This window comes from Manis pentadactyla, chromosome 8 (genome assembly GCF_030020395.1).
Source record: "Manis pentadactyla isolate mManPen7 chromosome 8, mManPen7.hap1, whole genome shotgun sequence".
In the NCBI taxonomy this organism is placed as follows: domain Eukaryota; kingdom Metazoa; phylum Chordata; class Mammalia; order Pholidota; family Manidae; genus Manis; species Manis pentadactyla.
The window spans coordinates 84,204,789-84,232,169 of NC_080026.1; the positions used below are offsets into that span (position 1 = coordinate 84,204,789).

General features: G+C 41.8%; 1 protein-coding gene across 3 annotated transcripts in view; it reads left to right on the top strand.

Moving 5' to 3' along the window:
• Positions 1-24,270, top strand: part of ARID5B (AT-rich interaction domain 5B) — a 174,112-nt gene extending 149,842 nt beyond the window's left edge. For all 3 annotated transcript variants that reach the window (XM_036895094.2, XM_057505898.1, XM_036895095.2), the window contains 2 exons: positions 14,700-14,898; positions 18,213-24,270. In XM_036895094.2, the coding sequence (XP_036750989.2) occupies positions 14,700-14,898; positions 18,213-20,372 (2,359 nt within the window). In that variant the 3' untranslated portion in view covers positions 20,373-24,270. The remainder of the gene's footprint in view (positions 1-14,699; positions 14,899-18,212) is intronic.
• Positions 24,271-27,381: the final 3,111 nt, after the last annotated feature.

Consider the following 27,381-nt stretch of genomic DNA (forward strand, 5'->3'; position numbering starts at 1 on the left):
AAGCCAAATAAAGCCCCCGTTGCATTAGGACCATGTTACTCACAATATGGAAGACCAGTTAGCAAATTCATGCATTACCCTTACCTGTGTTTCAAGCCCACACTTAGTGATATATGCTGCACCAGTTTCCTTATCACTGGCCTTCCACTGCTGAAGGACTGACTGACTCAGCTCCCTAATGTCAAATTATGAGCTTGTGAGATCCAGGTAGAGGTGTGTCTGTGTGTGTGTGTCTGTGAGGTGTGTTTCAGTAACAGCCATGGGTGAGATGAAGTCAAGACAGAGTCAGCTGAACAAACAGGCCAGTTAGCTTGCTGGTTTGAAAGGTAAAACACTACTGCTAAATTTGATGGCTGCTCTCCACATAGTCAGTTACCATTCCAACTTCAACCCAGATGATTAACACTTACCCACCTCTGGATCATACAAATGCATCTTCAGTTAATGTCAGTCTAACACATTAACTCTTAGTCATGTTTCTTTTGAGTTCAATTCTATGTTTATCTATATTGCATTTAACAGAGAGACTCTTTTAGTATAGCCATTCAAAGAAGCTCAGGATGTTTTTGTAGGTATAATCAGTAAACTGAGTCAGGTTTAGTACCCCTTCAAAAATTCCCACAGGTATCCCCAAGAGATTGCTTGGTTTGACAGTGTTCTAATCCAGAGGATTTTTAACAATTGGTAGTAGGAATTCAAATTATTACTCATAATACTTGTATTTTCAATATAATACATCAATTTTAAAAACAGGATTGTCCTTTCCCTCAGTATGTAATACAAAAGCTCACATTCTCACTGAACATGACAGTTAGACCACTGGAGTCTCAGTACAACATGGTCATGACATCGCAGGTGAGTGTCTCCAAGTAGCTCTAAGGTATCGTAGTCAACTTGTTTGCCACTTAGGAATCAAGGCTTCAATCAATATATTTTCATTAGAAACACTGTGCCTATTTCTCTGATACTGAACCTCCCTTCCTTCTATGTGCAAATGTCTCCAACACCTGAACCATCAAACTTAAAGGACCAGATGACAATTAAAATTTGAAAAAGGAGTATATCTCAGCTGTTAGCTAGTTCACTCAGTTAAACAATGAAAAATAAATCAAAGGTATTTTGAAGCATCACATGGTCAAAAGACAGATAGGGTTTGGAATGGAAAAAGGATTAGATCTAATGGGTGTGTGTGTGTGTGTGTGTTTAAATTACTCAAGCAGTAGTGTGGTTAAAAATAGCCTCAATCTTAAATGAAATGCCAAGATGCATTCTTCTGAAGGTTGTGTATTTTGTTTCATGATTTACCCCATCCTGAAATAGCAAATGTCTTCAATCAGTCAAATTGGAAAATTCAAGTAGAGATACCACAAACTTTAGCCGCTATGAACCATTGTTAAAGATTTTTTAAAATATCTGTCCTCTCCTCATTCTTGGATGTAGAATGGATATTTCATTAAGGTTTTATCTCCCACTGGATTAAGGTTTTTGAAAAGCTGTGTCACTTAACTCTTCCAAATCTAGAATTTGTTGTGTCAGTGTGTATTAGTCGGGCTCCAGTAAGGAAAATAAAAACCAACCTATGTATTCGATGAACAGAATTTACTGTAGAGAACTGCTCAGCAAGTGTTGGTATGAAGCACTATGTTAGTACAGAGGCAAATAACCACAGGTTCCCTGGGGCTGAGAGAATAGAGGAGAGAAGTTAGGATACTGCCACTCCAAGTTTGGAGCATAGGCCTTATGTTGCTGGGGTTCAGCTCCCTCCTGGGAGGGGTACTTGAAGCGCTCAGAGGAGGAGCCCTGGGGAGCTAGGGTGAGCCCTGGGGAGGCAGGGCGCCCAGGCTGGCACTGACCTCAGAAGAAATGCATCGACACTGCTTTGGGATTGCTGAAAGAAGCCAGAGGCTGGAACCAGCTGCTGCTGCTCAGTTACTATTGTGCTGGCACTGAAATGAGCAGCAGGAAAATAGAAAGAAGGAGGCACCATATCCCCTGCCCTGGCCTGCTAGGAGCCCATTTGCAGAACCCTGATAGGAAGAGACATGTAATTTGCATTGTCCCATTCCCAGCATAACCGAGCAGAGCACTGAAGGGTGGATTTGGAGTTGAGGGACAATAGTCATCTGCCAAGTGGGTCTCCAACATGGAAACCCGTGCACAGGGCCTGAAACATAGGTTAGAGCCCAGCAGCTGTCCAGCATGACTAGCAAGGTCTTTCACCCTCCTTGGCATTTCCTTTTGCTATGTAGGCCTCTCTTAACATTGCTGTGATCAGATACAAGGGGTGCCTTGAATAATTAGCAATTAATAAAAGTTAAGTACCAAAATTCACAGACGATTAAAAAAATTCGATTCTATTTAAAATAATGCCTTTGAACCAATCATGATCCCAAAAGAATCACTTATAGTCCTCTGAGGTGTGATGAGGAGAAAGGTCTGGGAGCTGCTGTTCTAGATGTTGTACTTCTCTTTAACAGTTCTATCAGAGAAGGGTGGAGGATACTTAGCTCTGTGCAGGGACGTGGAACAGTTCTGCTCTGGTCAAAGAAGAGGCTAAAGCTCTTGGATAAAACTGCTGAGTGGTGATGATGATTTCCTTTGCTCTTGCTAGTTTCAGCCTACACCAACACAATTAAAACAGAGATAACTAGAGTAGTGAAGGGCCACCATTTTCAAGAAGTCTCGAGGAGCTGGAAAGGGTCAGACTGTTGCAAGCAAGCATCTAGTCTGGAGACGCCCTTAGACACGTTAAAGTCTTCGCAGTTAGTTCAGAATGATTGGAGCTCCGCTCTGCTGCCGGTTCATTGGGTCTGTCAGCCTTTCATTCTAGTGTAGAAACCTGGTCTTCTTCCTATTTCCCTACCACCAGGCTTGCTTTCCTAGAAGATAAAGAAGAAATAAGTGTTCTACTAGGCACTATCCCCTGATTTATTTCTCATATGGTATGGTTCATGTTTTCAGTAAACATTTTCATTTTCCAACAAGAAAAAAGTGGCTAGGTCCTCCATAAATGTTACTTGTATATTAGCTGGGCACTTTTGGTTTATTAATGAGTGTATAATGAAAGTGTAGGTTTTTGAAAAGAATCAATGGGTGTTTTCATTTAAGGCATAGCAGAAATGGTACAATGCCTGAGAATGCATTGCTGCTGAAGGCCTGACTCGTCCAAACTTGCCTCTGATTGGGATAAATCAAATAGGTCCAAGCACTTCATAAAAATGTCTTTGTCAGCCTGGTTATGCTTCCAAACCTATTCATCTCTGTCAGTTTTTAATATTAGTACCAGGCTCCTGGCCATAGTCCATTAGTACTGTACTTAATTGCTCATGTTACAGATGATCACCAATATAAAAAGCATTAATGTTTCCCCATCATGAGACTGTTGCCATGTAGATGTCTCAAACTCAGTAAAGCTTTTGAAGTGTGGTTATTCTGGACAGTTCTTGTTCAGGATTTATAGATAAAGTTACTGTCGGTTGTAATGTAAAGAAAAATGCCTGCCTCCTCCTGAACAGGACCCTTCCAAGTGGAACATTTTCTTTCTCGTTCAACTCCTTATTTAAGGTACCTTGAATCACTCCTTTTATCAGTAAAGGAAGCAAAAAAGAAAATGGTTACTTTCATTGAAGTCTTTTAGCTTGATTTTCTGGATAATAATTCACTTGAAAGACTTTGTTTTCACATGCAGATTTTTCTTGTTCTAAAATATATATATATATTTTTAAGCACATGCAGGGAAAACAAATCTTTACACAGAATACCAGATTACTGGCTTTAATTTTCCCAAATAAATTACATGGTCTGTTTCTGTGGAGCACATAAAGTTGTTATTAGGGATTTTAAAAGAAGCATTAAGGCCAACGTACTTTATGAAGTGCTTTCTGAGTATTAGACAATCAAAGTCATAAACAAATGTATTTGTTTGTGGGGGAAAGGGGCAATTAGGGTTCACATTCTTGCATACTTTAGAGTCCAATTTCAAATCTAACCTTTTGCTTTTCCCATAAGCGTGGGTCGGGCAAGTCTGTCATGCCATGTGGCTGAGGTGCCTTCCTTCGTAGTAACTTGGGGGGAGCTGTACCCAAGCCAGATGCATTTGGGCGGAACCCTAGCGGCAGTCAGCTGGAGCTTCGGCCCTTTTTCTTTCAGGGTGGAAGGCAGGGTGTGGGAGGGTCATGTCTTGAGCAAGATAAATAGGTGCACTAAGGTAGATGCCAAGAATGTATCAGGTTCTAAGAAACTCAGCTAATCATATTGTGGGGAAAAGCTGAGGGAAAGTAAAGTGAGTTACAGTTCTGTTCATGTCCAGGACATGACTTGGTGTATCCTTGCTCATTTTGACACCCTTGAAGTTAATAATATACAGCTCAGAAAGTTACAAGCAAGGGCACAAGGCTTTAAATTTGAGAGGTCTCTCAGCAATCTTCTAGACTAGTGCTACTCAGATGAGGTTTGCTGGCCCATCTGTGCTCTCTGAACAGAGCAACTACAAATAACCATTGATATGCTTACATAGCAAATTGTCAGAATGGTTTTATGTCTGTTGAATCAAATAGGAAACTGGAGATTGTATTTTGTATTCCTTTTTAAAAAACTTCATTTTCCTACTAATTCATTTTTATGGTATTTTGCCAAGTATCAGTTGGCAACAGACAGGAAATTTAGAGAACTAGTCTTTCACCCCAGACCCCTGGGGAAGCAATGCTTCATACCAGTGATCACAAACTTAGATGTGTACAGGGCAGGCAGGTATCATAGGTGAGCGTAGGGGGCCAGGTGGGAAAGTGGGCAGCGGCGCACACAGCCGGGCCGGAGAGGCCCTGTGGGATCAGCCGGCACTGCTGCCTGGGGCAGATGCAGCCGTAGTGCTTCCAGACCTTCCCTGTTTTGAGATTATTTTTATATGGAATTACCTGAATTACAAACATTGGGTCCAATATTTCTGAAAATATTTTACCTAAACTAAACTAAATATGTTTGTGGGCAAAATGCCGGCTGCCAAGTTCCATGAGGACTGAACTGTCTTTGGCACGGGGCTAATCCAGTCTCTGCTTAAATGCCCTGTAGGGGGAGGGCTAGATAGAAGTGCCACTGCTGATGGTGCTCTTCATCCAAACACCCTTTCCCAGGCCAAGCAAGGCCTTCTGTGGCTTCCCATTGACTCTGCCTTGCCTCGTGGGCCGACTCCCTCCATGTGCTCCCCTTTCTTGGTGGTGGACCTCCATACTCCGTTCAGCCAAGCAAAGAGCATGACTTAGGGACTTCTGTTTGCTTGGCTTGCTCTCACGAAGACACCTCCAATTTGTGTCACTCAGAACATCCAAAGCTCTTTGAGATGTGGCATATAGCACTTCTCGAGATGTGGGGCAGTGTCAGTCTATCAACATAAACTGAGCTTACATTTGAAATTTGTAAGAAGCCCTCTGCCAGTGGACAGTATTTTTTCTTGAGTAGGCTAGATTTGCCATTTTGTTTTGACTGCCTTTTTCTTTTGCTGCTGCCCTCAAAAGCTAACAGGTGTGTTTTGAATATCTATCCCATGCAAAGCACTCTCCAGGATAATAAAAACATGAACCAAAGAGTTTGGAATAGGGCTGGTGAACGAGGAGGAGGTGCCGATGCTCTCACAGCCATGAAGGAGGTTGCTAAGAGAATGTGGTGCTGCTCCCCATGAGCCCCGCTCATCCCCGGCACTGATCGCAGTAAGGCAGCCCCAACCAGTACTGCCGGCTCCCTGGGGCTGGGGGGTGGGTCTGTGATCCTTGGCTTACGTGACTTATATGATCTGACTCACAGTCCATATGTACATGAAAAGGAGTTACATATTTAAAGCTATAAAACTTAAGGTAAATAAGTAATTGATACATATAATGAGTTTGACAGGGATCATAGAAAGGAGAAGATTTCTGACTGGAATAAGGAAGTCTTCCAGGAGGGTCTAGAATTTAAACTGAATCTTACAGAGGTTAGATTAGAATTTAAGACAGATCATCATGCATTGCCTTTAATAATTCAGTTGTGTGATTCAAGAATGGTAAAGAAACTATTTTTGAGAGCAGAGACCATGTGGTACTGCTTTCCGAGTCTCCCCAGTGCATCCTGTACAGCATCATGAACATATCAGGAACTCAGGAACTAAATTAAACCTAAACAAAAAGGACGGCTTCCTCTAGGCCTTGTGTGTAAAGAGGGAATGACATGTGGAAGAGGCTGTCAGGAGAGTTCTAAGGCTTAATTTCCAAGATAGATACACCGAAGGCAGGTATCGTAGTTCATCCTTGCAGTGTCTCTTATCTCTTATCCTGAGGTCCCGTAGGTAGCCCGTGCTCTATCCACACCCGCGGCGGGGTTGGCCAGTCTATGGACTTGCATCTCCTTTCCAAACACCGCCTTGGGAATGGAGGCTCTGGCCGGCGGGCACTGCTGGCGGCACCTCTGAACACTGCCACCCAGGCTCTCTTGTCTCCCCTCCCCTCAAACCCACGGAAGGCTGCCTGGCCCTTAACAACAAGCAGAGCCCAGAAAGCCTAACACAAGGCATCAAGATTAAGGCAGGCTGAGCCTTGCTGTGGCTCCTCTGTCTACACCCCACCAAACTTGTTCTCAGGGACCTGAATCAGGGGGCTGTAAGCACCTTGTACCTGGAGTAACTTCTTCTTATCATCTGTAAGGAATTTCTCCCTAAAGAATAGTCAGATAATTTCATAAGCAAGAGCCTCCTTTCATATCACTCAGCATGCCTAAAATGCTCTGATAACTTTCCAATGCCTGGATATTTCAAGAAACTTTTAAAAAGGAAAACAAAACCCTAGCCAGGCCCTGGAGTACAAAAACTGGTTTCTGTTTTAAAAAAAAAATAAACAACACCCTTTGAAAAACCTCTATTTAAAAATTCTTAAATTTGCCTCTAAATGCAAGTTGTAATTAATAGAAGTTGGAGTTTACACTGTCGAGTGTAAAACACCCTCAGGCACAAGCTAATCAAGTGTGTATGTTATGCTGTAAACTACAGCAAGTTCTTTGTTTGACCCAAAAAAAAAACATTGCCAAACAGCAGTTTTTCTTTGTCAGGCTCCTTTCTTGTTCCATTTTGGTTTTCACCGTACCTGCCCCCAGCCAGCCCCCTTGGACATAGTTACAGTATTTAAGAAATTTTGCAGGTCCCGTGTTTTATTGATAGTTTTCATCAAGCATGAATTTAAATTTGAGAATAGATTAGGTGTCTTAGCCTCTTTTCTTTTTGATAAATAACAAGAGGTTTCTACTCATGATTTTCTGTCCACAGGGCTTTATCATTAAGATTAAATAACTGTACTCTCAAGCATGCCACTGCACAAACATCTTTGCAATTACGTGAGTAACAGATGCCTTCACAAAGAAACTATTGAAAATTCAGAAAGCATGTTTCCAAAAAAGAAAGAAAGCAAAGTATCAGATGACAAAAGAATGTGATTGTTTACCATTAAAATATATCCTTAACTCTTCCACGGAAACCTCTTGGAACATTATGTTTTTGTACAAGCTATCACAAAGTTTGATCAAGATAATAAGTGTTTGGGGGAGTTGTTGAACATTTCAGAAGCTCTGGAAACCCGTGGTACCTCACATGCATGGGACTAACATGCAATCATTGCTTGCCTGCCTTTGCATATGGACACGGCCCGCCTTCATTTGTGTGGTCCCTATCATGTTAAAAAACTCTGTAGTTATATTTGTCTGTTATTCTTGAAATAATGTTCATCTGCCCTTGAACTTGATTCTGACTTGGTCATTGTTTTCTCATGGAGGAGCATAATTCCTGTTGTCTGCTGGCTGGCACTGCAGAGGGTTGGGTGTTGTTTATGGTCCATGCCCTCTGTTGTGAGCATCCTTGGGGTATAAAGTCAGCCTTTCTTAAATCCAGCTTTCTTCAGTGTATTCTTTAGTTGAAAGTCATGGGCTAACATCAATCTAGAGCCTCGTAGAAGTAGCAAAGGGGCATCGCTAGAAGCAGATCACTGAGGAGCTCTCAGTCTAGCTGGGGAGACCATGAGAACCTCAGACATAGTACGATTATGTGCTACAGGCGGGAATTCATGGAGGATGGGACTCTTGAGTTTCTCTTATCATTCCGCATCAAGTTGGGCCTGATCCTGCTGGGGTTACCACCTCATGGGGAATTGTGGCATGGTTATCTTGGCGTATTGTGTCCAGTGCCCAAGCCATTGGGCTGCTTCTGTTGGAGTGGGTTGACCCTTTGGGGAATGGCCATATGTGTATTCTGTAGGTCTGCGGCTCTGAGAAAAGGAAAACGCTCACCCTGACCGTGCCTCAGGAGCTGGAAATTCTCTTAACCCAGGGTGATCACTTCAGGAACTCCCCAGTTCCTGTCTGAGAAGTTATGGGTTAAGAGGCACAGGTACCTTGCTGAGATGAAGGCAGCTCAGAGGAACAAGCAGATTTGCATCAAATTCAAATTTTGAAACATGATAGCTACATGCCTTTGACTAGCCATTTCATTTTTTCACCCTGAACCTATTTCCTTATCTGTAAAATAAGGATAAAATAATATACCTGTGTATATTTCTTTTTGTAATAGCTAAAGTTAGGACATTTAAAGTGCCTGGTATTAATAGGAACTTTATATATGGAAGCTGTTGTTAATATTGTAATGCCTAATCAATAAATAAACCGGCCAAAACTTTCTCTCCCCACCCCTCCCACCTTACCTCTCTACCCAGGTCTCTGCAGCCCATGCACCCCAGGTCAGTGGCCTGTCATGCTTGAACTGCTGCCTCACGCTCACATACCCTATGGGAATCCAGCCACCGTCTTGCTGGGTCCTGGCAATATGTACCCTTCTTTCCTCCTTTCTTTGTATAGTTAGGGTCACAGTCACTCCAGGACCAGGGAAGAAGGTGTTAGAGTTATCAAAGGGCCTAAGAAACAGCTCTTCCTCCATTTCTGCGGGCAGATGGAGAGTATTAATGCCTTCAAATGGTTTTCTTGTCCATCTTTTCCTGCCTCTTGAGTAGATAATGAAGCCCCTGGTGAGCAGATCATTTTCCCAGAGAAGAGCTTTTCTCAAGACAAGTGGCCATGTTTTGTTGTTGCTAATAATGGGCCACATACCTTCTAGGTATCTTAGCATAGAGTACAAATGAGGCTACTTATGCCTACTTCCTTTTAAAGAGCTCAGTACTGTGTACCCTGGGCAGCTCATGGGCAAGTAAAGTTTCACACAGAATCCATGTTGTGCTCTCCTGCCATTTTCTCAGCTCAGATCCCTGAGGAGCTCTCAGTCTAGCTGGGGAGACCACAAGAACCTCAGACACAGTACGATTAAATGCTACAGGCGGGAATTCATAGAGGATGTGACTCTCCGGGGCCTACATGTCAGCACGGCATCTCCCTCCATGGGGCCCTAAGCTTTCAGTGCACATCTTCATCTGCTGGAAGGGGTCACTGGTGACCTCTTTTTCAGCTCTCTTGGTTGCTGATTATCTTGCTCACTCTGCATGCTATTTTGTCTGCTGTACTGAAACTCACACCATAAAACACAGAGGATCTTTACCAGAGGCCACATCTTTCTCAGATGGAGCTTGGCTTTCAGAAGAACAGGAACAAGGCAGCCCAGTGGCTATGGTACCCAGCGAGCACTGTGCCCATGGAGGAAACATCCCCACTTCTCTGCATGTTGGCATTGCACATTTATGTATTTGAGTTTTGTTTGTGTGCCTATTGCCTAAATGCTCTTCCACTACTTTTATAGCTGTGGTCTGGAACCCTGAGAGGTGAACATTATGTGAGATTAGAAACTTTCTATGCTTCTTGGAACCTAAACAAGTGTGTGTACTTCATCCTCAAAAAAGAAAAATACACCTTCTATTGGCTCCATATTTGTTGAGAGATTGCTACCCACACTTGACAGTGAAGTTATATTTTCAGTTTCTGGCTGAGAAGGGAAATGTCTGGCCAAGCCTTAGAATTTATCAAGCCTGGAATCAACTTGGAGTTATAATGACTTCATTTGGGATCAGATCAGGTCCAAAGCCCCAGTGAAACCAATATGTCATTTCTTTTCCACTGCCATGAAAAAAACACAGGATAAGAAGAATAGTAGTAGCATTTTTGCCCTGATATGCACACCAACTTTATTCCCCTCTGTCCCTAAAATATTTTGCTCCAAGGACACCAGCAGATCTTTGGGTCTGGAATTTTTCACTGGTTGGATACCATAAAGGTGCCTTATGAAGTAACATGGGTGAGTCTGAGGATCAAATACAACCCTAAAGATTTTCCACTTGTTTCCCCCACACTCTGGATTGAATCAGTTCCAGAAATTATTATAATATCTTTTTTCAGAGCTCTATAAATAGATGGACTCACATTTTTCCTTTTAAGCACTGTTTGTTAAATGTTTTGGCCCAAAAGTTCTGTCGTTCTATGCAAGCATTAATCAGTATGGAAGATTATTAGTGGTTACTCGTTCAGATGAGATTTGACATTATTTTTCCTCTGCCTGTGGGGAGGGGAGGGAAATGTTGCCTAATAAAGATGAAGGGTCTTTTTTTCTTTTGTATGAAATGCAAATGATGAGGACATGGCGATACACATTTTTCAAATGTGAAGCTGCTGCTTTTTGTTCAGAAAGTGAGGCAAGACCCTGGAGGATTTTAGAATTTGTAAATATAAAATTATCTGCCTTGGTGTTTAAAAAAATAATAAAAGGGAGAAAGAGTTGGCAGGTTGCCAGATTACTTACATTACAGTAATAGATTTGCTGACCTCTGACTTCTGCTGTAGAGAAATGTATTGAATTTTTCATAATATCAGATGAGGCAGATCTAAAAACCCAGTATACTGAGCACTGTTATTTAACTGGAGATTTAACAAAGCCAAAATCTTTTCAAACCAGCAATTTCTTGTATAATGATAATTTAGTGGCTTCGATGCTAATAAATCCAGGTTATAATGCCATTGATTTGTTAATTTTAACCTGGGTTGATTTTAAGTCATCTTTATTTAAAAGAAAAAAAAAGAAGGATGAGAAGGAGAAAAAAAAAATCTTGCTTTTTACAGTGACTGAATTTAATAAGAATCTCTGTGATAGCAAAAGGCTCCCCTACTGTTTCTGCTTTGGGGTGGAAAATGTTATTCTTGTATTATTCCTAGGGAAAAATAAAATCTCATGCTGCTACAAATCTTATGCCTATGGAAAGATGTTATTTTTTAATACATGTGGCTTACCTATTTCAGATCCATTAATGGTATCGTAAATAAGCATTTTGCTAATCTGAAATATGAAATCTGGATAATAAAAAGGCCCATTTATCTGCCCAGCTTTCAATCCCCAGAGTAGATGTGGATGGGGTAAAAATCTCTCTGCATTTTCTAATGAATATATTGCTTCTCTTCCCCATTACTTCCACCCACCTAAAACCCAACCCACATTCTTCGAGTTGCAGCCCATTGAAAATATTTCTCCTGTGTAATGAGTTCTCAGGGGCTGGGGTACATTTTTGCTTTTATCTGTACAGTTTAGAAACTGATTAAATCTTTGTTGTACTACAAATATTTGAGGAATAATCATCTGCAAGGCACAGGCGAGTTACATTATACTAAATTCTTTATATAATACAAACCGACTCAGCTTCCCACATTAGGCAATGTTGACCGTATATTGACTAACCTGTTTTTAATGGTATTACACGTACGTTAAACGTTTAAACGTTCAGAAACCTATAATAGCTTTCGTCCTCTTGTACTGTAGAAACTTCTAGTAATCAAATGATAAGATCATATCCTGTGGGGTAATTGTGTTCTACCGTGACAGGATAACTGAAAAAACATTCAGTGAAAATCACCCCAAACGGAAATCACTATATGAACAGCGATTGTTCCTGTGCCGTGCGAGCCCATGCCAGGCCCTGTTCTCCAGGGCTTAGCTGGTCATATTTCTACTTGTTTCCTTTTAGCTGCTGCCTTTCTTGTTTTATTTTGGGAGCTTTTTTTCCCTGAGCCACTATAATTATCTTTCAGTGATTTACAAGGGAAAAAAACCTACTCACACTCAACTGACCTTTACGCACACACACACTCACTCACTCACATACACTCCCTCTGGAAGCCTTGAACAAGCACGGTTTGTGTTTGGATTCAGTTTTACCTTAGTCATGCCTCTTTCCAGAGACAAGAAACATTTAATTCCAGATTTCCTGCTTCTGGCTTTAGGCCTTTGACCAGCAAAGTGAAATGTATTTTTTTACTGCTGACGGCCAGCCAGCTGCTGAGTTGAGTGAAGGGAAGAAAAAATTTGAAAGAAAAGAAAAAAAAGAAAGAAATGAAATGATAATGTTGCCCTGCCTTTTGAACTTGCAAAATTGTATAAGGAACTTAAAGTCTCGTTAGCATCTAGAGAGTTAGGTTGGCCCAGTAGCTATCAGCACCTGAACTGAGGGTCCTCTGGGCCCACCTTGGGTGTCTCTCCCAGCCAGTTCCCTGCTTCCCCCACTCCTCTCCCAGGGCTAATGTCATCCTTCCCACCAAAGAGGGTCCCTCATGGTGTCACCATCTCAGTGAGAGAGTGTGGTTGGGGGAAGGGAAGTACCAACAAATGGCAACCCCTGGAACACCCAGACTTCAGTGCTCCTTGGGTTCCCATAGCAACCAAACAAAAGTAAACAACCCTATCTGTCCCAACAATAAAAATGTGTTTTCATTAAAGTCAATTTAACATATTTGTTCCAATTTATAATGTTCAGTGCATTTTGCTTTCAGACAAAAATCCCCAACCTGCTGAATAAAGTCCCTGGCAGAACCATGCAGATAAAAGGCACTGGGGGGAATGCTGGGGACTTTACAGATGAGACGGAATAAATTCAAGTATGAACAAGATTGCTTTTTTCTCTCTTCTTCTGCTTGGTTATGCTTTTTATTATATAAACATTAACTGTAATATTACAGTGGGAAGCAGGTATTTGGCAGCCATATATTATTTTAGTAAGTCTACACAGAGAGAACAGTTTCCAGTTTTAGCAGCTGTAACATGTTTAAACTCAGTTTGTAATGGGATCTGAAGATAACTATTCCCCATGGGCTGTGTTGATCTCCATGGCTGGCCCATTGCCAGATGTAGGGCTCGAAACTATTATTCACGCCTCCTTGCACATACCTTGTCCGAGCATGCTTGGTAAATGAATTTTGTTTCTAATATGCTATAAATTGAGGGTTGATTTTCCCATAATTTACTTGGTATTTTATTAAAGAGTGAAATATCATAAACGTCCCCACATTGGTACTAGCAAACCTGAACAGTTGTGCAGGTTTAACTAGTCGAGATCCAAATTGCGTAGTTAGAAACCAGTTTTAGAATAGCTAACAAACACCCAAACCAAAGAAGTTTTTGCCTGGGAGCCTCAGTTTAATAATAATTAAGGATCCTAATATTTGAACAGATTGATGTTGTTTATAAGCCAAGTACATTTTCTTCATTGAGTCAACTTGTCTTATTTAAAACAAATTATGTTTGCCATATTAAAGTTCATATTTTTAAGGCTGAGTCTTGTATTAATCCCACAGTGAGTCATTAGTCATACCAAATGCATTATAAAAACTTTAATCACTGAAGTTGAAACTGAGATTGTAATGCAATCCATCCCTTTTAATTACATCAGCTATTTTTCCCTTTCAGATCAAGAGCTACGTCTCAAAGGGAAAACAGATTAAAACTAGAGCTGTTTGATGTTTCTCCTTTTAGAGTGATTTTATGTACTTTGTTTAAAAAGTTATATAATTAAAATGCTTGAATTCTTCAGCCCTCTGCTTTTTGTGGCTTGAGTGGTCTGCCTGCCTCCTCCTTGCCGGGGCCCTCTCAGCACCCAAAACAGAGCTCCTTGTACTGGAGCTGCTGACCCCCCTCAGACCAGTGGAGGAGACCGCTGTCTCTCAGTCATGCTGTGCTGGCCTCCCGTTAACCTCTTTATCTTAGAGTCTGGTCGACATTTCGACATGAATGAAAATGTAAATGCTGGAGACAGGCAGAAATAGGTTCCAATTCCACTTCTAAAGCAATGGTGTGACACTTAAGGCAAATTATCTAGCCTTTTTGGTGCTCCGTTGCCTCATCTGTTAAAAGAAGAATAAAATAATTATTATAACAAGAACAATAATGGTAATACTCCATGGGACGTTGTGGAGATTACTGAAAGAATCTGTATCAGGCACCTAGCACATTACCTGGTACAAACTGGTACTTGTTAGAGTAGAAACTTCATGAGGTCAGGGGTTTGGAATGTTTGGTTCGCTGCTATGAACACCTTAGTGCCCAGAATGCACTTCCTGGCACATAGTCAACGCTAACTGGTGGCAGAACGAGAAATGAGTAGGAGCCATCATTATTGTTCTTATGTTCTTGTTGGCACTCAGCCAGGTTCCATAGGCAGTGATAGGAGGTAACTTTGGTATTCTTGGCATATAGATTCACAAAACTTTCTAGAAAGAGGTCTTGAGAAAGAGTATGTAAGTTATCAGACACTGGTTTTGAGTAAGAAAGTAGATCACTGAACTGTGGAGTAAGTTTCTGGAAGTACAAAGGTGTCGTTGGACATGAAGTCATTCAATCAATTGCTTATATTGAGAAAAGAAGGTAAACCTGCCTGGCATCAATGCTGCTGGAATCACCTCCCCTGACTGATTTTCTCTTCTGCTATCCTTTTTAGATTAATCCTCCCATATGAAAGGTTTATTAAAGGGGAAGAAGATAAGCCCCTGCCTCCAATCAAACCTCGGAAACAGGAAAACAGTTCACAGGAAAATGAGAACAAAACAAAAGTATCAGGAAGTAAACGCATCAAACATGAAATCCCGAAGAGCAAGAAAGAAAAAGAGAATGGCCCAAAGCCCCAGGATGCATCCGAGGTGAGAGTCTCTCCTGCACAGCAGTGCCTCGAGGAGGCGGGTCCTGGCTGCAGGGTTTTCAGTAGCTCTGCAACTGCAGCCGTATGCACAGTTCCAACGCCAGACTGGGAAATCAGCTCGCCTTCACAGTTCCCCAAATAGTGGGCCTTTCAGTGTGTTCGGGAGCTGAAAGGGAGTGCGTGGTTACTGAATGAGCTAGGCCCTGAACAGGATCTAGAAATACACAAACATCCTTTAGCAAACTGGTAGTAAATGCTGCTCTGAGATAGAAGGAGCCAGAGCTTCAGGTCTGTGCAGCCAGGGGGCTCCAATGCGAAAGATGTGGCTTCTTTGTCATTTCACAGCTGGTCTATCTGAGGAGTTGGTGCAATTTTAAAACACACTTCGTGGCGTCTAGCAAGGAGGGACATTGAAATTAATGTGCTGTGGCTCTGCAGGGCTGCTCTGAAAACTTAAGAGAGTTGTTTGCCTCCCATAAATGACCTGTGCAACAGCCTTTGGTTGAAACCAATTTAGAAACATCTTAAGTACGTATTATTTATAGGGGAATTTTGAAACGGTTCCTTTGAGACCATTATTATCTCTCATGTTAACAGGTAGTTTCTGAACCTTTTAAAATAAGCCTCAGCTACACACAGCCCCCAACAGCTCTTTGGTAGAAGCCATTACTGTCAGTGTACAGCTAGTCATGGAGACTGATCTGGGCTGTTTCAACGTGAATAATAAAAAAAAACCCTGCTACCCATAAAAAAAAATAAAAACAACTTAGCAGCCACATTTGGAGACAGCATGTTCTAGGATTCAACCCCAGAGGGAATTTTGGTGCTGATATTAAACACCCCCTAAAAATCAAGTTTATAATGAACACATAAGAGACTCCCTAATTAAACACTGGCTTAAACCACATGTACAAAACACACACTGACCTCCTAGAACTTACCCTGTAACTGACTTCTGTGTAAGAAAATAGTATTAATACCAAAAAGAGAAGTTTTTGTTTTTATTTTTGTTTCATAATTATTGTAAGCTCTAGAAATTAAAAAGGAGAGGAGAGATGATTCAGAGATTTCTAAACATCTGCAAGCTTGCAACATAAATGGCCGAAAGCAAGGAAATTCCAAGTTAAGGCTTACATTCCATTCCTCCTTTATCCTGTTGGCTTGGTGATTTATTATAGGGTTTTGGATCAGTGAGTTCTGTTAGATACCATATGTACAGCATTGCCAAAGCACCAGGGGACAAATGGAGGGCCAAGAGGCCGGCTGACCTTTGAATGGCTCCACTTTGGGGATGAAGTTTGAAGTGGTTGGTCTGTGTGCTGGAGGAGGCGTCCTCAGCCCCTGCCCTGAATTTACCATCTTGGGAGATGACCGTTGTCAAGAGCAGAGCCTGACCACCTGCATTCCTTAGAAACCCTTGAACCTTAAGCCTCGCTGTTTGTATGGACCCCAACAGTTCCCTTCAGGGAGCTGTCAGTGTCTTGAGTGTCCAAGGTTATCACGATCAGGTTGTCTGGACTACCTGGAATCTCACACCCTCTCCAAGATCGACCTTATAGTAGCTTCCCACTCCAACACAGACCCAAGTTACTGGCCAGGTGTATTTCTTCTCATGGACTGTGTGCTTGGAATTTTAGTTTGAATTTTATTGCTGTAGTTGTTTGCATTATTTTTAATTTTCAATATGAATCAATGAACTCCTTAGAGATAAGAGAGCTCATAAAGCCCATCTAGTCACAAACCACTATCTTCAGATAATTGGATTGCAAGTTGCATGGAAAGGGACCATTATGTTTTTCTGTCTAGCTTCAAAGTTCTCCTAAATCTGGTTTACAACCAAACGCATGGAACTCCATGTAACTAAAGGCATGGGTCATAGAAGCTTCAGTGGGACCGAGTATTCCCTATTGCCCCTCTTCAAACCACAGCCCCATCAAAAACTAACATACAGATGCAATTTGCCTTTTTCCCTTGCTGTACTCATTTTTCTGTATATTCATGTAATGTATAAGCTCAAGAGACCAATGATGATTGTTAATGTAGAACAAGCAGTGATATTTGTACTGGAAAAGGCAGCTATTAGTACAAAGAAAAAGCAAGATAATAAGCAGCAGTCCTTAGGTTTAACACATACCAAAAGAACAGGTATCTTTAAGTGTAGTTAAGGAGAAATAGCTATGAAATGGATGCGATTTCTTAAAATTTGTATTCCTAAGCATCCCTACACTAGCATCTTTAATCTTAGCCAAAGATGCTAATGTGGGTGACGCTTTTCTTAACACAGAACAACATTCAAGGGTTGAGATGGAAGGAAAAAAAGAAAAAGACCAGCTCAATACAACTGTTTTGTGACTGTTCTCCTCTAAGACATGTCAGGGCAGAATGACAGAGGTTTTGAAAGGGCTTGTCAGTCAGCTGGGTCACAGATAGAAAGTTAAAATGACCTTCTAAGGTCAGAGTTCGCACAGCTACAGAATGCAATGAATGGGTCAAATTGTGCCCACAACTTCTGTCAATAGGGACACATAAAGAGCATCCATCTCACTGACTACAATTATTTCAGTGAACAGAAAATCTATATTTGTGGTGGTGCTCACTGCCTGAATTTTGACAACTTCATTATTAGCTTTAATAAAAATGTAGTTTGCTGCAGTCTAGAAGGACTATAGTCCTTCCGCCTTCAGGTAGACAAGCTCATGTTGCATCTGCATAATTTTTCAATATTTTGTAATTTTGTCTGTATGGCATATGGCATTGAGTAGAAATTATTAACACTTAGGCATCACTTATTTTATGTATCAGGTTGAATACATTAGAGTGGGATTTGCTCTCTCAAAAAAAGGCAAGGAGCTATAGTAACTCAGTTGTTTGTTGTTGACATGGAGGTCAATTGGATTTTTGAGAGAGATATGCTTAAAAAGAAACCTTTCTCCAAAGTGTCATAAAGCACAGCATGTAATTTAAAACTCATTTGGATAATTGACTGATTTGACAAGAGACAACCTCAGAATTAAAGTATATGTTAGAATCAAGGAGTGATCTGATTGTATACCATCAGCACATAACACTTTGCTATTTTGATAAATGACTCATAAGGGACTAAAATGAATATGCATATTTCCCCTAATGTTTCTGTAATTTAGATTTCTTTGTTTAGAGCTGTGATTGGAGAGTAATAAAGCTTTACGGGAACTCTGCGAGCTGACTGACACAACTGTTTTAAAGAAAAACTGCTGTATGCAATAGTTTATGTCATAGCAAGCTGTATGAATGCATTTGGCTTTCTTCTGACTGTCTTTTGAAATATTTTATCAGGTTTCATCAGAGCAAGAGAAGGAACAAGAGGCTTTAAACCAGAAAAACATCACAGAGACTCTCCCAGCAGCAGACATGAAGAAGAAAATGGAAGGGTACCAGGATTGTGCAGTGAGGCCCCTGGTGTCTAGAGCAGACCCAGAAAAGGACAACAAAACAGATCCAGGTGCCAACAGTGAGAAGGTGGCAGAGGAGGTGAGAGAGAAGGGGCCTTCTCCTCCACTCCCCAGTGCCCCTCCGGCCCCTGAAAGGGATCCAGCCTTGGTCCCCGGGGCGCAGCCCCTCGCCTCTCCCAGCTCTCTCCTGGACTCAAAGCAAGAACCCAAGCCCTGCTGTTTTACGGAACAGCATGAAGATGAACTCCAGGAAGCACCTTTCCCTGGCTTTCCCACCACGCAGCCACCACTGGCAAACCAGAGTGAGATGGAGGACGACAAACTGCCCGCAGTGGCGGATTACATCGCCAACTGCACCGTGAAGGTGGACCAGCTGGGCAGTGACGACATCCACAATGCACTAAAGCAGACCCCAAAGGTCCTTGTGGTCCAGTCATTTGACATGTTCAAAGACAAAGATCTGACTGGGCCCATGAATGAGAACCATGGACTTAATTACACCCCACTGCTCTACTCAAGGGGCAACCCAGGCATCATGTCCCCACTGGCCAAGAAAAAGCTTTTGTCCCAGGTGAGTGGGGCCAGCCTCTCCAGCAGCTACCCCTACGGCTCGCCACCGCCTTTGATCAGCAAAAAGAAACTGATTGCAAGGGACGACCTGTGTTCGGGTTTGTCCCAGGCCCACCATGGGCAAAGCGCTGATCACATGGCAGTCAGCCGGCCGTCGGTGATTCAGCATGTCCAGAGTTTCAGAAGTAAGCCCTCCGAGGAGAGAAAGAGCATCAATGACATTTTTAAGCACGACAAACTGAGTCGATCAGACCCCCACCGCTGCAGCTTCTCCAAGCATCACCTTAGCCCCCTTGCTGACTCCTACGTCCTGAAGCAAGAAATTCAGGAGGGGAAAGAAAAACTGTTAGAAAAAAGGGCCCTCCCCCACTCCCACATGCCCAGCTTCCTGGCCGATTTCTACTCATCTCCTCATCTCCATAGCCTCTACAGACACACTGAACACCATCTTCATAATGAACAGACATCCAAGTACCCTTGCAGGGACATGTACAGGGAATCAGAAAACAGTTCTTTTCCTCCCCACAAACACCAAGAGAAGCTCCATGTAAATTATCTCGCATCTCTCCATCTGCAAGACAAAAAGTTAGCTGTAGCAGAAACCGCCACAGATGATCAGCCAACAGACTTGAGCCTTCCCAAGAACCCGCACAAACCCACCGGCAAGGTCCTGGGCCTGGCGCACTCGGCCCCGGGGCCCCAGGAGAACAAAGCTGGCTCCCAGTTCCAGGTTCTAAACAGCCAGAGTCGGGACTGTCACCCCAAAGCCTGTCGGGTATCACCCATGACCATGTCAGCCCCTAAGAAATACCCCGAACCACTTTCCAGATCAGGAAAAGCTCACCACGTGAGACTGGAGAATTTCAGGAAGATGGAAGGCATGGCCCACCCTATCCTGCACCGGAGAATGAGCCCTCAGAACATTGGTGCAGCGCGTCCAATAAAGCGCAGCCTAGAGGATTTGGACCTTGTGATCGCGGGGAAAAAGGCCCGGGCGGTGTCTCCTCTGGACCCATCCAAGGAGGTGTCTGCAAAGGAGAAGGCCTCCGAGCAGGAGAGCGAAGGCAGCAAGGCGGCACATGGCGGGCATTCTGGGGGCGCCTCGGAAGGCCACAAGCTTCCTCTCTCCTCCCCTATATTCCCAGGTTTGTATTCTGGGAGCCTGTGTAACTCGGGCCTCAACTCCAGGCTCCCAGCTGGGTATTCTCATTCTCTGCAGTACTTGAAAAACCAGACTGTGCTTTCTCCACTCATGCAACCCCTGGCTTTCCACTCGCTTGTGATGCAAAGAGGAATTTTTACATCGCCGACAAATTCTCAGCAGCTGTACAGACATTTGGCTGCGGCCACACCTGTAGGAAGTTCGTATGGGGACCTTTTGCACAACAGCATTTACCCTTTAGCTGCTATAAATCCTCAAGCTGCCTTCCCATCTTCTCAGCTGTCATCTGTACATCCCAGCACAAAACTGTAAGCGCAGCTCTGCCCGGCATCCCAAGCGGTGTGGCTAACAGAGCTTCCCTCCTTCCACTAGGGGTGATGGCTTACAGAATTAGAAGTCAGCATCTCTTCTTATCTGGGGATAAGATCAGTCCTGGCCAAAGGGGCCGAGATGGGAGGTGAACACAGCTGATTTTTCTGGGATGACTCTGGCCTTGGCTGGTCAGTCTTAAGCCCCTTCCAACACAGATGCCCTTGTACCCAGATGGTTCACTTTGCACAGGGGGCTTGTGAAGGGATTTCTGTGTATCCAAGAATAACTTAGAGGACCTTATCTGAGTTCTGATGGTCAGGAAACAAGCTGGGCAAAAAAGGGGCAGGCATTTCAAAGGAAGGGGCAAGGAAGACTGGCAAACATATGCCAAGGGATGCCCATCTTTTCATGAAACTCTCCAAGGTTCAATCAATGCAATGTATAGTGAAACTTCAACAGGTCTTTTGTTTTGACACTATTAAACAATCCAGAGAAGTAAACACTGTTAAATTAACTGTATATATTTGCTTCTTAAAAACTACCCGTATCAATGTTTGCTCACCTAATTTATATACAGGTAGCTCCATTTTCTCCCAGTTCCTTCTTGTCCTTTTTTAAAAAAAATTAAACAGTATCGCTTTTGTTTGCAGGTCTTTTGTTTTTATTTTGTTTTGTTTTAAAGACTGACTGACTGTCCTAGTTGTTGGTGTGTGTTTGTAATTTTTCCACATCTTACCATTTTGAGCAGCTTTGGGTGGTAAAGTTATTGTTTACAAATTGAAGCAACTGATTCTAGTGGAACAAATGAAAAAGAAACAGTGGAGCACACAATAGTGCAAAGAATATTCCTTTGCAGATCCACAACTTAAGGATTTTGTTCCTCATAAATGGCATAGTTGAAAGAGCTTATACACTGCTCACCCAGCCAAAGGCTTTGCTTTGAAGTATTGGGTTATGTGAAAATATCAAGCATTGTACTTACCTTATCTAGGCTGTGAAACTGTCCTACATACCAGAGGAATCATAAAAACAAAACCTCACTGGCAGCAAGCTGCTGAATAACAACAGAGTCTAGAGGACATATTTGTGGGCTGCACAGATATTTTAGGAATTTCAGAAATTAGAACAGGAGCCAAAATGATTTACATTGGTGTTGGCACTGATCCCTTTAAACAGTCTGGAAAAGGGGGTTGGGAAGAGGATGGAGTTCAACCACAAAAAAACAAGCAGCTGGAGGCCCAGGCACAGACACCTTCCCTGGACCGTGGCGTTTGAGTAACAGGGAGCCACACTGCCTTCATCGAGTCAGTTTCTTGTTCCAAGAAGAAGCTCCCAGGCCACGTCTCTGGGGATAATTGGCATACTGGATTACTCATTTCATGAGAAACTCATCCTCTTTGGGCTTTTGGGGAATGAGTTTTGTGTGTATGCACACATGTAACAGTGGTTTGTGTATATCTTTAACCACCTGGCAATACAGTTACTTTATGATTTCTTTTATTGTTAGAAAGAAATGGTCAAGCTGTTCGAGCAGCCAAAAGTCGTGGAGAATGTATATTGTCATTCTTGCCACTTTATTCCGTTTGCTGCTGAGATGTAACATCAAGGTGGATGCATTTCCTAAAGGTGTTAAAAGTCGATCGATAACAGAGAGTATGTTTTCTTTCCGAGTCCCATCCCTGCTGATAAGACTGCTTTGATGAACTCCCCAGCCAACCCTCCCTCCCCCAACACTACCTGTAGACATTAGAACCATAATTAGCCAAGTCTTTTACCTCTGAGATATTTAATTCTATGAAAATTGATGACAATTTTCAACTTCTAAATAGGTAACTGAATTGCAAAATAATCAAAACTGGTAAACAATGAAACTGCGGCTCTTAAACAAAGCCATGCATGCCGTGCATTTGTATTGAAATGTCTCCATGATATGAAGCCAAATATTCAATGTAACATACTTAATATCCAAAGGTGGAAACAAAAGAATGTAGAGACCTAGTGTTAAGAGTTCCATTTGCTTCAATTAATTATTTACCTTCCTGTGGAATAATATATACATATATATATATTTAATAGAACCATAGATAGACTAGTAGATTTAGATTATAAATGTGTGAGTGCAGATTATCCTGCTATTGCACAAGATTGAGGGGAAAAATCTTAGTTCCAGCTGGCAAAATGCTAGCCTGGACACATATAAGAAAGTTGCACTAGATTGAATGGTCACAGAATCAGAGGCCATGGAAGAAAAAGGAAACTCCAGTGGTTCTGCAGTGAACGTGGGCTATAACCTACATGGTTTCTACGAGTTTGTTTCTCAAAACAAACAAAAAAACCAGGGGCCGTCTGTCTCTGATAGAGCTCACCTATCCATTTGGAATATGGGGCATTTGTTCTCCTCACTGCAATGATTTCAGTCTGGTTTCATCATGTTGAAATTCGATCACACCATTTCAAACAATGTTAACATAGTCCAGCTTTTGTTTTTCTCATCTCTTCTGAGAGGAGACTCACTTTTTCTGTCTGAGGAAGCTCATACCCTCAGCATAACATCAGGACAAATAAAGAGAAACGGGGGTATACATTCCCAACAAAAGCAGTGTGTTATTTGTTTCAAAACTTCGAACAGAGATCTTGGAAATCTTTCAAAAAAGACCATTGAATTCTTCACTGGCTGAGAACTACATTTTTAAAAGTCTTAAATAGGGCTTTGTTTGCATTGTTTGAGTTCAAGGGGCCTTATTATTGAATGGAATTGCACAAGCCTTTCTTTGTGCAATCAAACCATTGTTATTGGTAGTTCTGTAAAGGAAACTGTGGAATCGAATTGGCAGTGGAGTCATAAATCTATTTACTGAGCATGGCTTCCAAGAAATGTTGCAATTCAAAATGCGCTAAGTCCGTGATTTACTGGAGATTTGGATATTCTAAATAATGTTTTCTCAAAACCTTTCCATGCAACTTCTGGTTTAACTTTTGGCGACTCAACATGAAACTACAACAAAAAATAGCCCAACTGAGTTTCAGAATTAAGTATTCTAGTAAGTGATTGGAATTTGTAATAATTGCCACAGGACTGACTTATTTATTTACTAGCTAGAAGCTCTTAAGTTCACTTGTTTATCAGGGCATATACAGAAGGGTTTATTAAAACTCAATGTTAACTTTACAACTTTCTGACCTGGTGCATGAATTCTCAAGTACTGTATTTCACTGTGTTGGTGTGTCTGATGGAAATTTCGAGGTGATCCCACAAAAATATTTTATGTAGTGTGCCTTCAAAGAGAACCATTTATTTCTCTTCACTTTTTGTCCCACAAAGTCACATTCGGTGGCGGTCAGCCAAGTCCCACCTGATCCAGTTTTATTCTTGTCCCAATTTTAAAGAAAAATGGGAACAAGTTTGCCCTGGTGAGACCCACACCGTTGCAATGATTATCTTGAGCACTTAAATTCCAGTGTTGGCTGTTGATGTATTTGATACTCTGCTTGTCCCCCCATGGTTGAAATATGTCTGAAGAATAGCAGCATAATCTCTTGGCTGTTTATACTTTTTTAAACTTTCCTGTGTTGTAAATATTGTATACTTTTGGTGATTACAGCTATGTAACCTCTATGCTCTGTAAGGTGATTATTTGTATATAGCAACATGGCCCAGTGATATTATATGGTTTCCCAATGGAGAGGTTATTGAGTAACCTTTGCATTAGTTTAAACACTACCAGAAGAATGCTGAGCCAAATATAAACACTCAATTTTGTATGTTTTCCAAATTGTACTTATTACTGCTTTTGATACTGTATTACGTGCCAATAGTTTCCCAATCACATAGCAGGCAAGAGATATTTTGTACTTTTTGATCCACTGTAATATTTAATAAAAAATGTTACTATCTGTTTCCTTTTGGGTGTGAGTCATCTGTCACTTCTTCCTGAGGAGCCCTGGGGCCTCACCAGAGTTCTTTCCATCCCACCGTCTCCAAACTGGATAAGAGTAGTAATAGTAATGATGATGATGATAATGGTCAGCAGTTTGTTGAGAATCTACTGGGTACGCAGCTGGCATACAATATCTTTAATCTTCAAAACCCCACGTAAACATGGGCATGCCTGGCTTACTGGTGAGGAAACTAAAGCTTAGCGAGGATAAATAAACCTACCCAAGGTCACGTAACAAACTGGCAGAGTTCGGATTTGAACACAGGGCTCTTAAATCTATGATTTCCTTTGTATACCATACTCCTCTCCTGGCAGAAACAGAAGTCACTATTTATTTGGTCACAAAGACTTACTCATGCTTCAATTGCCAGACAAAGTGTTAGGAGCTGGGAACACAATGGTGAGTAAAAGATAAATATTGTCTCTGGAGCTTATAAATTTTATGGGAAAGAGAGTTAGTCAAATAATCACCCATATGAATACAAAATCTCAGCCTGACCTAGTTCCAGAACAGGAATGTGATAACTAAAGTGATAAATGAAGGATCAGTGAGTTATCCAGGTGAGAATAAATTGGAGGAGGAATAATTCAAGTACAGGGTACCATGTGTGCAAAGGCCCTGAGGCAGGAATGAGTCTGGCTTATAGGAATCAGGAGAAAAAAAAAGCCTGTATGACAGATGCATAATGACAAGGTCCAGGGAATGAGGCTGAGGTGAGCTCCAAGTATGGCAGCAGCCAGCCAGGTTGGTCCTAATAGACCAGATTGCCATTTTGGTCTTCAACCTAAACAAGAAGAGGTTTAAGCAGGCAGGTGACATGTTCTGATTTATCATTCTCCAGCTGCTGTGTGAAGGCAGATTGAGAGCAAGCTGACATCAGTATGGTGGTCATTCCAGTTGCGGTGGTGGAATGGAAGAGTGGACACATTGAGAGGTACTTAGAAGTACCTCTTAGAAGGAAGGATGTACAGACTTGGTGATGGACTAAATAAGACATTTGATATTCAGAAAGAGTTGAAGAGCTAGAAAACCTGTGTTCCCATGACTGGTGATGATGGACAAAGATTTCTGATCTTTTGATCCCTTAATCCTCTGCCTCCAGGCATCCCCCTGGTTTTGCTCAGGTGATTATTAGCTGAAACGAGGCATTCAGAGTAGCTCCCTGTGTGCTCCCTTCTTCACAGGCCCCAGAGACTGGGGCAGAGGAGAGGGTGGGCTTTGGTGAGTGTCTTGGTTTACAATTCATACCACCTCGTCAAGATGAACTTTGAATACACACGGGAGAGTAAACTGCTATAGCAAGCATGTCCCACAGCCCTGGCAGAGGCAATAGATGTTTTAAAAAGACAGACCCTTTTTCTTACTACAACTGACTCCCTGAAGGACACTGTCCACCCCCTCAAGCCAGCAGGAGTTGCAGCAGTATGTTGGAGGCCTCACCCTCTCCTTGCTGGCTGTGATCCCTTTGAAAATCCAAACACACCAAACACAGGAAGGACCCTAGCTTCGTGGTCTCCTTGTTCTCATTCTGATTCATGTGTATTTCACCATATCATGTGAATTGCTGTGAGTACATCAAAAAAATGTTCTTCCATCTATGACACATTCAGCATTTATAGATCTGATACTTGAATCATACACAGCAGGAAACATCATGATAAGTTATCTATTTTTACCAGGCCTGGTTGGCAAATACTGTTGGAAAGGAGGGTGCTTTTGCTAAAGATGTCACTCACGGCACAAAGGCAATGAAAATGTCCAGTGATTTATTCTAGGAAAGGGGCCAAAGTTGACAAATGTTTTGGCGCTGATAGTGACCAGGAAATGGGTGATCATTTACATCAACAAGTATGTAAATGGCAGGAGGTGGGAGCTGTGGGGGGATGACCTCTGGCCAGGAATACTGTGAAAAAAAAGCACAGCCTTCAAGATTGACCTAGGGAGTACAATAAATCACATTAATGTGGGCTTCACTAATTCAGAATTTCTGAATTTTGAAATCTCCACACTAATTCCTGGGATAAACAACATTCCAAAGCATTTATTTAACCTGCTAAAAAGAACAAACTATTTTTAATCATGTTAGCCATAACCATAGGCATTCAGCCAACCTAGTAGGGACAAGGTGATCTGTTCCCTGAGGCATCGATACAAGAACTACTGCTACTTTAAATTTTGTTGAAATTCCCTCTAGAACAGAACTGTCCAATGGAACTTCCTGGGATGGTGGAAATGTTCTATAACTCAAAGTTTTCCAATAGTGTAGCTACCAGTCAGTGTGCTTACTGAGTCCTTGAAATGTGCCTAGTGTGATGGATAAACTGACCCTTTAATTCTATTTAATTTTTATTCATTTAAAATCACTAGCTACATGTGGCTAGTGATTACTATATAGAATAGCACAGCTTTATAAGGTCCAATTGGCCAATGTGCGCATATGGATAGATCCAATTACAGACAGGTCAATATCTGCACATAAACTTTAACATAAACACTAAAGCAGACAACACTGTGTCTCCTCTTGGCAAAACTTCATTAATTGATTAGTTGTGACTATAGATTTAAGACTATTTTTCACTCAGAATTTACATATCACAGACATTTAAATACTAAGTGAACAAATAAATCTTTGAAAGGGCATTAAGAAAGAAGTCTACAATTATGGTGTTTTGTAATTAAGTTCTGCCTTTTATGTTAAATCTGACTGTGGAGGCTTAAATACAACTTCCAGAAAGTCTATTCAATGTTCATGTGGCCATGTGTAAGCACACTGTTTCACTCCATGGTAATGCAATATTTATCTCTGCAGACTAGGAGGTATTCAGCATGAAGGGGGATGACCAGGTGTGGAGAAGAGGACCCCGGAACCAAGTGTGGAGTAATCCATGAGAAACATATTTTCAGTGTCCTGGTCCTTAGACTTCAAACCTGGGTATGTCACTTTATTTCTCCTTTACACATAATAACAAGTAATGATATAGATTGACAACTCCATATGTGCCAAACACTGCTTTAAATGGTTTTTGGTATTAATTTGTTTGATCCTCATTGCATCCCATGATGTAGATAC